Source organism: Hyperoodon ampullatus (assembly GCF_949752795.1).
Source record: "Hyperoodon ampullatus genome assembly, chromosome: 5".
In the NCBI taxonomy this organism is placed as follows: Eukaryota; Metazoa; Chordata; class Mammalia; order Artiodactyla; family Ziphiidae; genus Hyperoodon; species Hyperoodon ampullatus.
The window spans coordinates 86,888,600-86,900,923 of record NC_136918.1 but is presented as its reverse complement, the minus strand read 5'-3'; the positions used below and the strand labels follow the sequence as shown (position 1 = coordinate 86,900,923).

Sequence of the window (12,324 nt, the reverse complement as noted above, 5' to 3'; positions counted from 1 at the left end):
TTGTGGAGCCAAAGAATAGGATCCAGATATAAGGACCATAGGTTTATATCAAACTCTTCGTAGGTACTGGAAAATGGTAGTTTTATTATAATTACTACACATTCTCTTTAATACAGATAGGGCTCAATAAATATGGTCACAGCATCTTGAGAGTTGAAAGAGGGTTAATTTGGTCCAATCCTCCCACCCAGTGTAAGTCACACATCTACAACTTAAGCCCAGGCTAAGAGTATTGGCTAGAATCACACTGACTGGGCTCAAAGCCTGGCTCTTCCTCTTACTATTATAGTTGTGAGGTATTAAACAAGGTATTAAACAAGAGGTATTTAACCTCTCTGTGCCTTCTCATCTGTAAAGTGCAGTACCTACTTCACAAGGTGGTTCTGAGATCTCAATGAGTTAATACAGTAAAGCTTTCAAAGAACAGTGCCTTGCACTCAGTAGGTAAAATAGTTGAAGGGGTGAATGTTTTAATTCCTGAATAAAGGAACAAATGAAGGAACACACCAAGAGACAATCAGCTTTAAACATTTCAGGTAAGAGGGTGAGCACATTCTGTTGATGTTCTCAGCTCTAGTTCTTAGGAAGTTCGTATTCTATGAAATCTTACTCCCTGCAACTTGGATCTATTTGGCCCTATTCTTCTGGGGACACACAGAACAAGTTTTCCTGTTTACTACAGCCATTCAAATAATTAGCTAGTTAACTTTCCTACCCAGATCCTCTCTTTTCCCAGATAAAGCATCCCAATTCTTTCAACTATTTCTCACTAACATGTTTTCAACTCTTTTCAGCATCTGGATAGCTCAAAAACTTAATTCCCAATCCATCATATATCCCTCCCAATTTTGCATGTCCTTTGAAGGATCTGGACACTTTCCAGAAGATATGAACCATCACTTTATCCGTTGGGGACATTATATTCTTTCAAGGCAGCCTAATATTACATTATCTTGCCAGGGTCGGGGGTGGGGGTGGGCAGGCTCCTCATATACTGACTCATAATAATCCATTTGTAACCAGTTAGAATGACTAAACCTTATTTCTGTATACCTAACCATGTCCTATCTTATACAACTGAACTAGCTGGGTTTGGAAGTCTATTTGCAGAACTACCTTAAATCTATTTTCATTAGACTCAGGCTTATTGGTCCAGCCTATGGTTAATTCTGTTAACCAACTCATTAGGTAGACTGTGAAGTTTTGAGTCAACCCTGAGGAAGTGTAAAGAAAAAAGAAAATTATAGTACACAGTGTTGCAGAGTGTGTGTTGCTAGAAGGAGGTTGGCTGGAAGCCGGACAGAGGGCTCCCCAAGATGACATTACTCAAGATTCATTCCTTAGATTCCAGGGTCGGTCCCCACTCTCACAAACTCAAACACTCTATCTCAGCAGTGTGCCAGAGCTGGTCACGTTGAGATTCATAAGAGATTCCTGTATAAAAACAGACACTCAGTTTTTACTTTACAGTGTGAAATACAACTGTGGAGAGAATGACAGCTCGTGTTTTTTTAATGTTTACCACGTGTCGAGCACAGTTCTGAGGATTTACACATATTGTTTCATATATTTCTCAAAACTCTATGAGTTAGGTGTATTTTACAGATGAGATAGCAGAGAAGTTACTATTTGAATCCTTCCCTCTCACCCAGCTCATGCAATTGACTTCCAAGTCCTGTTGCCCAGTGTCCAGTTATTAAGCCTTTTGAATTCATCCTCTCCCTTCTAGTCCCACTGTCCCCATCCTAGTTCTGGTCCTCATACTGTCTCACCTCTACCATTACCACAGCCTCATTCTCTCCCTTCTCTGGTCCATTTGTACACTGCCTCTTATATTCCTAAAACACAGCTTTTAATGTGTCACTCTTCTTGTTTAAAACCTTTAATGGTTCCTCATTGCCACAGAACAAGAACTCAGATTCCTTGGCGTGGCACAAAGGTCCTTCATCTCAGGGTCTGTAATTCATCTCTTGTCACCTTCGCGTTTCCTGGATCCTCCTCAGCCCCTCCTCCTTCTGAAAAGTTTTAGTCAGTAGCCACCTTGGACAACTCACAATTGGCCGGGCATGCTGAGTACTTGTATGCTACTATATCTACTTGTATGCAACAAGGATTTATTGTGCACCTACTGTGTCTTGCATGTGCTACACACTTACTTGACCTGCATTCTCCTATTTAATTGTAACAGGAACCCCATGAAGTAAGCACTACCACCTTCCCTACCTAGATGAGGAATCTAAAGTGCAGAAGGTCAACTTGCCAAGTGTCACACTTAACAGGTCTGGGTGGCTTGTTGACCCCAGAACCCAGGCACTTTCCCACCGACTCCCTGTTCCTGGCTCAGCCCGGACCAACTCGGACTCCTGCCGTCGTCTGTCTTCCTCCCCAGCTGGATCATGAGCTCCTTGCAGGCAGGAACAGCGTCCACGTTGTATCTATAGTGTGTAGCCCCATGCCTGCGAATGCTGTCACTTCAAATGTTTGTCGAACTGGTCCATAGAAAGGAGAAGGAAAGTGTCGCAGCAAAGCCCGGAGAACCCTAGTTCGGCCTAAGAGAAGTCCAAATGGGGTCGATTTATCCCTGACTCGCCAACAGATTTGAGGGGGAGGTTGTGGGAACTACCAGGCTGCTGGGGTCAAAACTTACCTAAGGCACCGACATCCGCCGCGCGTTCCCAGTCACAGCGTCTGCCCCAGGTCTCCGTTTACTGCGGTTACCACGGCAACGCCATCCCGCCTCCCGGATGGGCGGAGACGGGCGAGCCGAGAGGCGCATGCGCCGCCCTAAGGCCGCTTTCTGGGAAATGACAAGGCGGTTGCAGCGGTACCCTTGGTCTCGCTTGCCCTCTGGCCCGGCTATTTCGTGGCCCATGACTCAGGATCAAGGCCAAACAGAAAGCACGGCATTCTGCCAGCTTATTATCCCCATTTAATTTTTATGTCTAGTTTATATTATTATTATCCTAAGGATGATACATTGATGACTTTCGAAGATATGCCCAATAATACAAAATGGCTCAAAGGAGCCCTGATCACACACCGTCACCAGCAAAGATACGTCGCGGGGCGGTTTTTGTTTTATTTATTTATTTTACGCTATGTTATCTCTGTTGACTTTAAGAGTAAGTATTTTATGTTGTGGGCTCTTTGGTCACAGGACTCTAGGTGCACAAAATACAGGCCTAGCTTGACAGATTTTTTCAGTTTAGCAGTTTGCTCTCCAAATGCTCTGTGGCACAGCCAGCAATCATTATTAATTATTTTAAAGTACCTAACTGTTACTGTTTACAAAACATTGTTTTTAAATGGCTACAGCCTCGCAATAATATGACAAAGAATTTTGTATCCGGAATATGTAAAGAACTCTTAAAATTCAACAACAAAAAAACTAACCACCTAGGACTTTGAATACCTCACCACATCAGATGTATGAGCAGTCAATAAACACATGGAAAGATGCATAACATTAGGCCCCAGGGAGATGCACACCACAATGCACACATTCCATATCTACTGGGATGGGTAAAAGTTTTAAAATTGCCAGCACCAAATGTGGAAGGATGTGGAGCAAATGGAACTCTCATATAATGCTGTTGAAAATGTAAAGTAGCACAACCACTTTGGAAAAACGTTTGGCAGTTTCTTTAAAAGTTAAACATTTACCAAGCGAGTCCATGTCCAAGGTATTTTCCCAAGAGAATAAAAATTTCCATCCATACAAAGCCTTATGCGTGAATGTTCATAGCAGCCATATTCACAATAGCAAAAAACTGGAAACCACCTAAATGGTCACTGACAGGTGAATGGATAAATATCTGTACAACAGAATACTACTCAGAAGTAAAAAGGAAGAAACTGATACACACAACATGGATGAATCTCAGTTGGGATGAGTGAAAGTAGACAGGCACAAAATATTACAGTGTGTGTGATTTCATTTATATAAAATGCAAACAAATCTATGATGCCCAAAAGCAGATCAGTGGTTCCCTAGAGCTGGAGTAAAGGGAGAGATGCACTGCAAAGAGACAGGAGGAATCTTCTGGAGATTATAGAAATGGTCTTAATTGTGGTGATAGTTTTGTCTGTATATACAACTGCCAAAGTCCATGAATTGTTCTCTTTAAATGGATATATGGATACATTTTGTTGTATATAAATTATTTCTCAGTAAAGTTGGTAAGAAAAAAATGGCTGTATTATATTTTGTGTTTATTGGTTTCTGTAATGTTACACAATGATTTTCCAAAAACTTTGTACCATGCATTTACTGGTAATATTGAAATGTTCTCTTTAGTCAAGTATTCTTGTGGATTAAAAAACAAGACCATTATCGCTGCTGTTAATTATTAAATAGTATATCCAGGGTGTCAAAAAGTCAGAAAACATAGGATAAACTTACTTTTAAACAGTATGTTAGTTATTTTCAAATAATACGCTCAACCTGTTTTATTTCAACCTCCAAACATCTTTAAAGTTAAAGCAGTGGATCCAGTTATTAATTTGAGAAAAACACAAATTCACTACAGAATGTCTTTAAAAATCCAGAAGTACAGAGGGAATAGTATATTTATTTCTACACCAAAAAGTCAGCAGTCATTACTGAATGCTTGTGAGTCCGGTGCTGTTCTTAGCATATTTACACCTATTTACCTCACTTAATTCTCACAACCCTGAAAGAAAGGTATTATCTCTGACTTTCAAATGGGAAAAATGAGATTAAGCTGCCCAAGAGACACAGCCCAAGGAACACAGATGACATATGAATCCAAGCTTTCTGTTGGCAACACTTGCACCCGTAGCCACTATGCTATATTAGTTATTTCTTTTAAGTTAGTAGAAGTCCAATAATTGTTTTTAAAAAGAGCTTCAAGTCCTGGCTTTACTTCTTATAAACACTCTGACGTTGGGTAGCTTATTCGACCTCTAGAGCTCAATTTCCTCATCTGTAAGGGGGGTGGGTGGCATTTAAACACATCTAACTCATAGGTTGACTGTGAGATATAAATGCAATAACGGGCTACTGCGGCTTAGCACGGCGCCTGCCACAGGAACGGCTCAATAAAGGACAGCTATTACCATTATGGTGCTTCCATATTGTGCACACCATAAGAGGGCAGCGCAGCATAGGCTTTGGAGAAAGACTGCCTATGTTCTCATTCTAGTGCCACCACTCCCTGGTTATGTGACCTTGAGAGAGTGCTTACCTCCTCGGACCTAATTTCCTCATCTGCAAAATAAGGATAACAGTACTTACTTCCTGAAGGTGTCACGAAGTCATGTGGATAGAACAGTGCCTAGCACTTAGCACATAGTAAACCATTATTAAATTCTGCTAATCCAAATGATTTTGCTATACAGTGTAGGACAGTGTAGGAGTGATTCTATCATAACTATGGATTTAGCTATCAGTCTAGTTTCTCTCACAAGCTGCAATTTGGAGAACTATAAATTTTATTAAAGTTTATTAGCAACTGAACAGCAGCTTTCTGGGACATATCGGACAAGACATATGTTAGCAAAAAACTTGCATCTAAAACCAAGAAACACAAGTAATCTGAGTTTGGACCGTTAAAAAGTAAATACAAATGTAGTACATCACAGTCAAATACAGCAGAGTTCACCTGTCTGCAGTGCTATAGATCCATGGTTCCCAAATTTGAGCATGCACCGAATCACATGAAAGGCTTATTAAAAAAGACACTAGAGTTTCTGATCAATAGGTCTGGGGTAGGGCCCAAGAATTTTCACATCTAACAAGTACCCCAGGTGATACTGATGCTGCTGGCTGGTGTTCACGCTTTGAGACCCACTGATGCAGCTGGCTCTGAAAGCTGATAAAGAGAAGCTAATAAAGGTAGTTTAACTTAATTAAACGCAATTATGCACTAATTTATGACTTGGGGATAATAAATGTTTTTATTTTCCCAAGCTTGGCTGTTCACTGGAATCATCTCAGGAGGTTTTTAAAATACTAATGTTTGTGTCCCATCCCCAGAGCTTCTAATTTAATTGGTCTGGAGTGAGAATTGGGCACTGGGAATTTTAGAAGGTCCCCAGATGACTCTAATAACAGCTGAAGTTGAGAAGCACTACTCCAGAAGGCCTAAGAAAGAAAGGCTCCTTTCTCTGTATCTATTATTCTTGGAGTTTTTACAATCTACCTTTGTATTTTATCAGCAAAAACAAACATTAACAGGATGAATACTTCAATATCAGTCCCAAAGGTTGCCAGTGAGCTAGTGGTAAAAGTTTTTGCATTGGTTCTCAACTCTGGCTGCACATTAAATCACCATGAGCAGCTTTTTAAAATGCCACGCCAAGGCATCTTAGAGGTTGAAAGGAATATAGAGGGAAAAAATAAAGAGCCAACCAGTTGGAGAATATTAAGAAAATACATGTCAAAAGAATGCATTCACAAACCAAGCAGATAACTTGACATTTCAATAAGAGAAGGAATAACACTAAAATGGTTTTATATGCCATACAGGGATAGTATTTATTAAATACCAAGGTTTAAAAAGTGCAATACAGATGGAAGAATCTGCAATAATGCACATGCATACAGATGACTTCACATAAATAAAATCAGTGATACCGAAAGATAATAATTATTTTGCCCCTACAACAATGAAAGCTGCATAGCACACTTCCTACAACAGTGACTTACAACTGCAGGAGGGGGGAAGGTGTTATCTGAGAAAGTTCCCCAAGGAGTTTCAGTGTGCTTCCCCCTCGCCACTCCCACCTCACTTAGGCTGAGAATTCCTATCATAGAGCCAAGGAGCAGAGACCATTCAAAAACCAAGTTTAAAACAGAAACCAATATGTGAGATCAAACAGGTGCCTTGAAGAAAAATCTACCCTGAATGCATTGTAGATTCAAGGCTGGGAAAATTGATAGCAACGTTTTGTACTCAATTCTGTTTCAAACATTAAATAAACCAATAAATCAATGTTACTGCATTCAGATATTTAAGCTCAATCATTATTTTTTTGATATACATTACCACTACTGATAACATTTTCACATGTAAAGACTATGTAAGAATTTTATAATATATATAACCACCCTTACCTGCTTAAGCAAATACAAACAAATACTCCCACACTTACTTTTTAAAACTATATATTCACTTGATGGAAAAAGTGATGGACTACAGTGACTTCTCTCAAAAGGGGGTGTAAATTTTTCTGAAAGCCAGACTTTAGTCACACCGAGGCATGTTACTGTAAGTTATATGGAAAAGCAGCTTAGTTCTTCAGAAAAAAATAAAATAAATATAAAATAGATCAACACTTGAGATACACTGGACCAAAAACAATCTGAATAAAGATGATAAAGAAAAAATATATTTCTCAAAAAAATCCTTGAATTTATTAGAATATAAAACTTTTATTTCCCTCTAGTCAAAATTTTATTCACAAGAGGTTACAGGTTGTTTGTTTGTTGGAAATCTATTTGAAAAGGTTAAAAATGAAAATAATTGCTTTGTTTCTTTGTTCCATTAGTACTAAGTCACGAGATCTTTGTAAGTTATATCTGAAAGAAGAACATAGAAACTTAAAAGTGGGAGCAGGGAAAGGGGAGTGGAAGCTCAAGAATATATTACTGAGAACAAACTCTACAACTCGACCTCACTTATGACACGTGGGTAGCAAGAGCAAACCAGCCTTCTTCATTCTGTTTCTCAATCTGTTGAACAAAGATGCAGAAAGGCTTTAGAAAGTAATCAGGAGCATGAAACCACTCAAGATTTACAATTATTTAGACCAAGTACATAGAACCAAAGTTATCTTACACCACTGAATGGTACTAAAAATTATTGCTACTAGAAATTTGTATTCTCTATCAGAGACACTCCCAAATATTCCCTGGTCAACAGATCCGGCAGGCCTAATTTTTTAAAGAAGAATCAATCTGGTATTTTATACAACTCAATGTACAACTTTTTAAAATAACAAAAAAAGTTATTTGACCTTGGTAAATTAAATCTGTTACTAAATTCCAGAAATTAAGGGCAAATTATATAAAATAGTTTACGTTAAAGCTTTTTAAGAATATAAGAAACAACAAAGGACAAATTTTCCAGTGCTGAGCAACTGGAATATTCTGAGCCTACCGATTTATTTGGACTATAAATACTCAATGTTTATTGAGGCGTTCACTATTTGGTCTAATTACTGAAGCTAGTAATAAGAATAGCAAGGAAGATTCCCCCCTCCACCCCATCAAACAGTTGTTAGCTCACGTTTGCAAATGTAATGTTTATGATTTTAAAGATACCCTCACAATTTGCTATGACTAATCAGTCAAAGGAACTATATTTTGCTGTATTACCAGCACAGAAAAACGCCTTTTGCAAAAATTTTGGATATACTGTAAGATGCTTAGTTTCTGTACATCCCTATAGCAAATCAGAACACATAAAAAATATGTAAGACATTTATTTACCCTTTGTGCCATAACCTCTCTATGTGTGGCACATAACCTCTCTGTGGCACACTCAGATACAGCACACTGGGGCAGAGAGACAAGGAAAGTGACTGGCCCCAGGGCTCTGGTTATCCCAAGCCCTACACAGCCACAGCAAAGACTGAGGAAACCAGTATCTCAGTAAGCCCACAACCCATTCAAGGCATCCCTGCGTGTCTTGCCACACTATTTGGAATGCTCTGCCTGAAACAATAATGTCCGATCTTTGTTGAAATCTTATTGAATTTTACCTTATTCCTTAGTTACCCTAGAAAACAAAAGAAGTGTATGCTTATTTGTTTTTTTTCTAATGAAGGTGAATTAGTATTTCTTTTCTTCTGAGAATTTTATGTTATCTTTAAGATAACAGGAATAATAATTAAGCTGGAAACTACTAAATCAGCCACCTCCCACCTTTGCCCTCCCAACCTCTAGACACAGTTCACAATTACATTTTATCACATACCTTTGCACTTGGATTAAGAGGTGTCAGGTGCCCACTTCCTGAGGTGGCATTTAATGGAGAACAAGAATTACTAGTAGCCCCTGGAGATCTATTTATGAGAAATAAAAGAGGGTGAGAGTGTAATCTATTACTATTCACCTTTAAAAATTATATAAGACACAATTCTCAATACTGAGAAGAGCTTGAAAGGAATGGCTGACTTAAGTCCAAATGAGGTAAATTATTTGCAACATATTTTCACCAACCTAAGTCTTGTTTTTTAATTAATAGATTTTCTTTTTTAGAGTATGTTTAGGTTTACAGAAAGACTGAATGGAATGTACAGAGACCATTAGAGGACCATACAGATAAGTTTTTAACATTAAAAGAGGAAGAATGGATGTGCAGGTATGGGGAAGAAGGTCAAGGTCGTGGAAGAGTAATGAGACATGGAGCAGTGCAGTACTAGCATGTAGAGTGGACACAGAGAGCCAGGTACATCCTTGGTGTCACCATTTACCAACTACATAACCCATCGAGGCAAATTGCCCGATTAGCTCTATGAGCTTTGGTTTCACTTACTGTAAAGGAGAAAAATACTATTGGTCAATTTACCCTGTCATATATTACCTCCTAATTTTGTAACCCATAAAACACTCTACATATGTGCTATTATTCTATTTTTGTCATCAATAGCCAATCCAGTGCTTTTCTACTTAATTAAGGCTTGTTCCTCACTCTTCTTCTTTTTTCCCCCAAAATTCTCCTCCCCAATTACTTGATTTTCTCTACATGAGTGAATCTGTCTGAAACTAAGTCAGACATTATGCACTACCTTTTTTCACAAAAAGAATAAAACACAAACTACGTTCTTGATCTTAACCCTACCTTGTTGAATTTAGCCCACTGGTAGGAGAGACAATAGTGCATTTTGAGCTTTCTGGGGCTTCCACTACTGGAATAGATACCTCGATCGTCCTCTTTCCTCCTTCTATAATATAAAAATAAACATTAGTTTATTACCTTTCAATAAAATGAAAATTTAACTTGATTTCTATCTTACTGCAAATCATACATTATAAATTTGAGGGTTCTTTCTACATTTTTATCATCATGGACCACAAATACACTTCAAGGATTTTTTAAAAAACGAACTGTGGGACAAGAAACTTTAGTTCTTAGTGTCAATTCAGGAGCATGCCAGTTCCTAGAGAGCCAGAATCTTCAGACAAGTGGTATCATGTCAGATCTGCAAGTGAAAAACAGAAATTAAGAGCTAGCCCTAAAGAATAGGAGATCTTGGTGAGAGCGACTTACCTAAAGCTTTCCAAAAAAAAAAAAAAAAAAAAAAATGAAAAAGAAAGAAAATTTCTGGAGTTATGCAGTAAAACTTTAAATCTTCTAAATCTATTACATTATTACTGTTACTGAAGACATTAAATTTGGAGGGGAAAGTTGGCTGAAGAGCTCATATGGCCAAAGGCAAGTATAATTATGTACATTTTCAATATTTCAGAAGTAGATAATCAGTCAACAAATATTTACTAAGTATGTACTCATGAAAGGCTCAGGCAGTGCTCCTAAGAATCACTGCTTAAAACCAGTGATTTCTGGACTTTAAGGGGTAATGAAGCTCTATTCAATTTTATAACATATTCCTTGGTTACCCTAGAAAACAAAAGAGGCTCTGCATGACATATGATTTATTTTTAGCTTTATCATTATAGCCCACAGAGGTTCCTGTGAAACCAATAATTTTACTTAAGAAAAGAATACCTTAGACAAATAAGCACTGGAATGGAAAGAACACGGTTGCAAATCTACCAGTTTGCTTTAGAATTTCAGACAAATCACTCAGCCTCTTTGTGCCTCAGTTTACTTATTTATCAAATAGTTGTATCAGTTTTGTCTACTCTGAGGGTATGTTGAAAACTAAATGAGCCAACAGAAATGGAAGTATTAACCTCAAAGAACTACTGAAACAGATGTCTCATTTTATCACAAATTATTCTTACGAGTGATCTGCTTTATTTTTTCTTCATTGAACTTAGCACTAACTGACATTGTCTCATGTATTTATTTGCTTATTTGTATTGCCTGCTCCCCATCTTGAATCCCGGAGTAGTCAAGCTGGGCAGGGGCTTGTCCTGTCTGATGCAGTATCCCCAGTGCCCAGAACATGGTGGCACATCGTTGGTATTCACATATATTGAGTGATTTCACTTATTTATTCTAGTCAGAAGTTGCCTCTAGACTTTCTGACTATGAAGAACGGTAGATAAAGCTGTAATGTGAAGGAGCCTAGATAAACAAAGAGGAAGGACCTTAGGGAAATGCGTTATCCATCACTTTCCAGTAACTTCCAAATCACTCTGTTTTCCTGTTTTCTTTTTAAAAAATATTTATTTATTTATTTATTTATTTGGCTGCACCAGGTCTTAGTTGCGGCACTCGCGATCTCTAGTTGCAGCATGCGTGCAGAATCTAGTTCCCTGACCAGAGATCGAACCCGGGCCCCCGGCATTGGGAATGTGGAGTCTTAACCACTGGACCACCAGGAAGTGCCTCAAATCACTGTTTTCTGGGTCTGTAATTCAAAAGGGAAATAACTTCTGAGAGAAAAAGTCTTATTGGTAGATCCTTCATAGGTAACCTACTTCAACCAGCCACAGGACATAGGAATCTCTCTAAAACAACAATGCTTGAACACCTCAGGGGGCACACCACTTACTGATACAGAGCTTTGTCTATTCCTGACAATTAGAACCTTCTCTTACACCAGGCCCAAATTAGTCTCTCTAGAACCTTCACGCAGCTCTACCCCTTGAGGGTCTTAATAATTCAATTTTTGGCTAAAGAGCAACTTGAGGTCTACTTCCTTTATCAGTACCTTTTTGAATGTGATCACTATGACAACTAAATTTTCAGTTACTTTCTATTGTTTAGAATCCCCTGTAGCTTTCCACATTCCTAAAAGTAACAATTAAAAAGGAAGTTTAACTTACAAGTGAAAATGTTTCAACGGTTTTAACAGAATAATAACTTGTAATTTGTTGCTGATGAAATTCTAAATTATTTTGATGCTTATGTTTATAAATAGTTGCAGCATACGCCATGAACGAATCATATACAGAAATAGATCCCATTTACATGTAGGGAAACTTAGGAATTCAGACACCAAAGATTAACTGCAGGCACCATGGGATAGCTTTCTAGAAGCTAGAGAGGAGACCAGCCTTCTAGTCCCATTTCTGTCACTTAGGCCTGTTTCTTTCTATATAAAATTGAAGACACTGAAATATATGCGCTCTGAGATTTCTTTTAGCTAAATATATACTTGCAAAATCAAGAAAATGAAAATTTTCATGTGTCTAAGCTTTTAAATCATGAATTTGTGACTAAC

General features: G+C 38.1%; 1 protein-coding gene across 1 annotated transcript in view; it reads right to left on the bottom strand.

The window, feature by feature from the left end:
- Window positions 1-7,586: 7,586 nt before the first annotated feature.
- The window catches only part of SPICE1 (spindle and centriole associated protein 1), a gene marked incomplete at its 5' end in the record, with an annotated part of 56,531 nt that continues 51,793 nt past the window's right edge, over window positions 7,587-12,324 (bottom strand). The window contains 3 exons of the mRNA XM_079704929.1: window positions 7,587-7,696; window positions 8,943-9,030; window positions 9,810-9,912. Coding sequence (XP_079561055.1) covers window positions 7,643-7,696; window positions 8,943-9,030; window positions 9,810-9,912 — 245 coding nt within the window. The 3' untranslated portion in view covers window positions 7,587-7,642. The remainder of the gene's footprint in view (window positions 7,697-8,942; window positions 9,031-9,809; window positions 9,913-12,324) is intronic.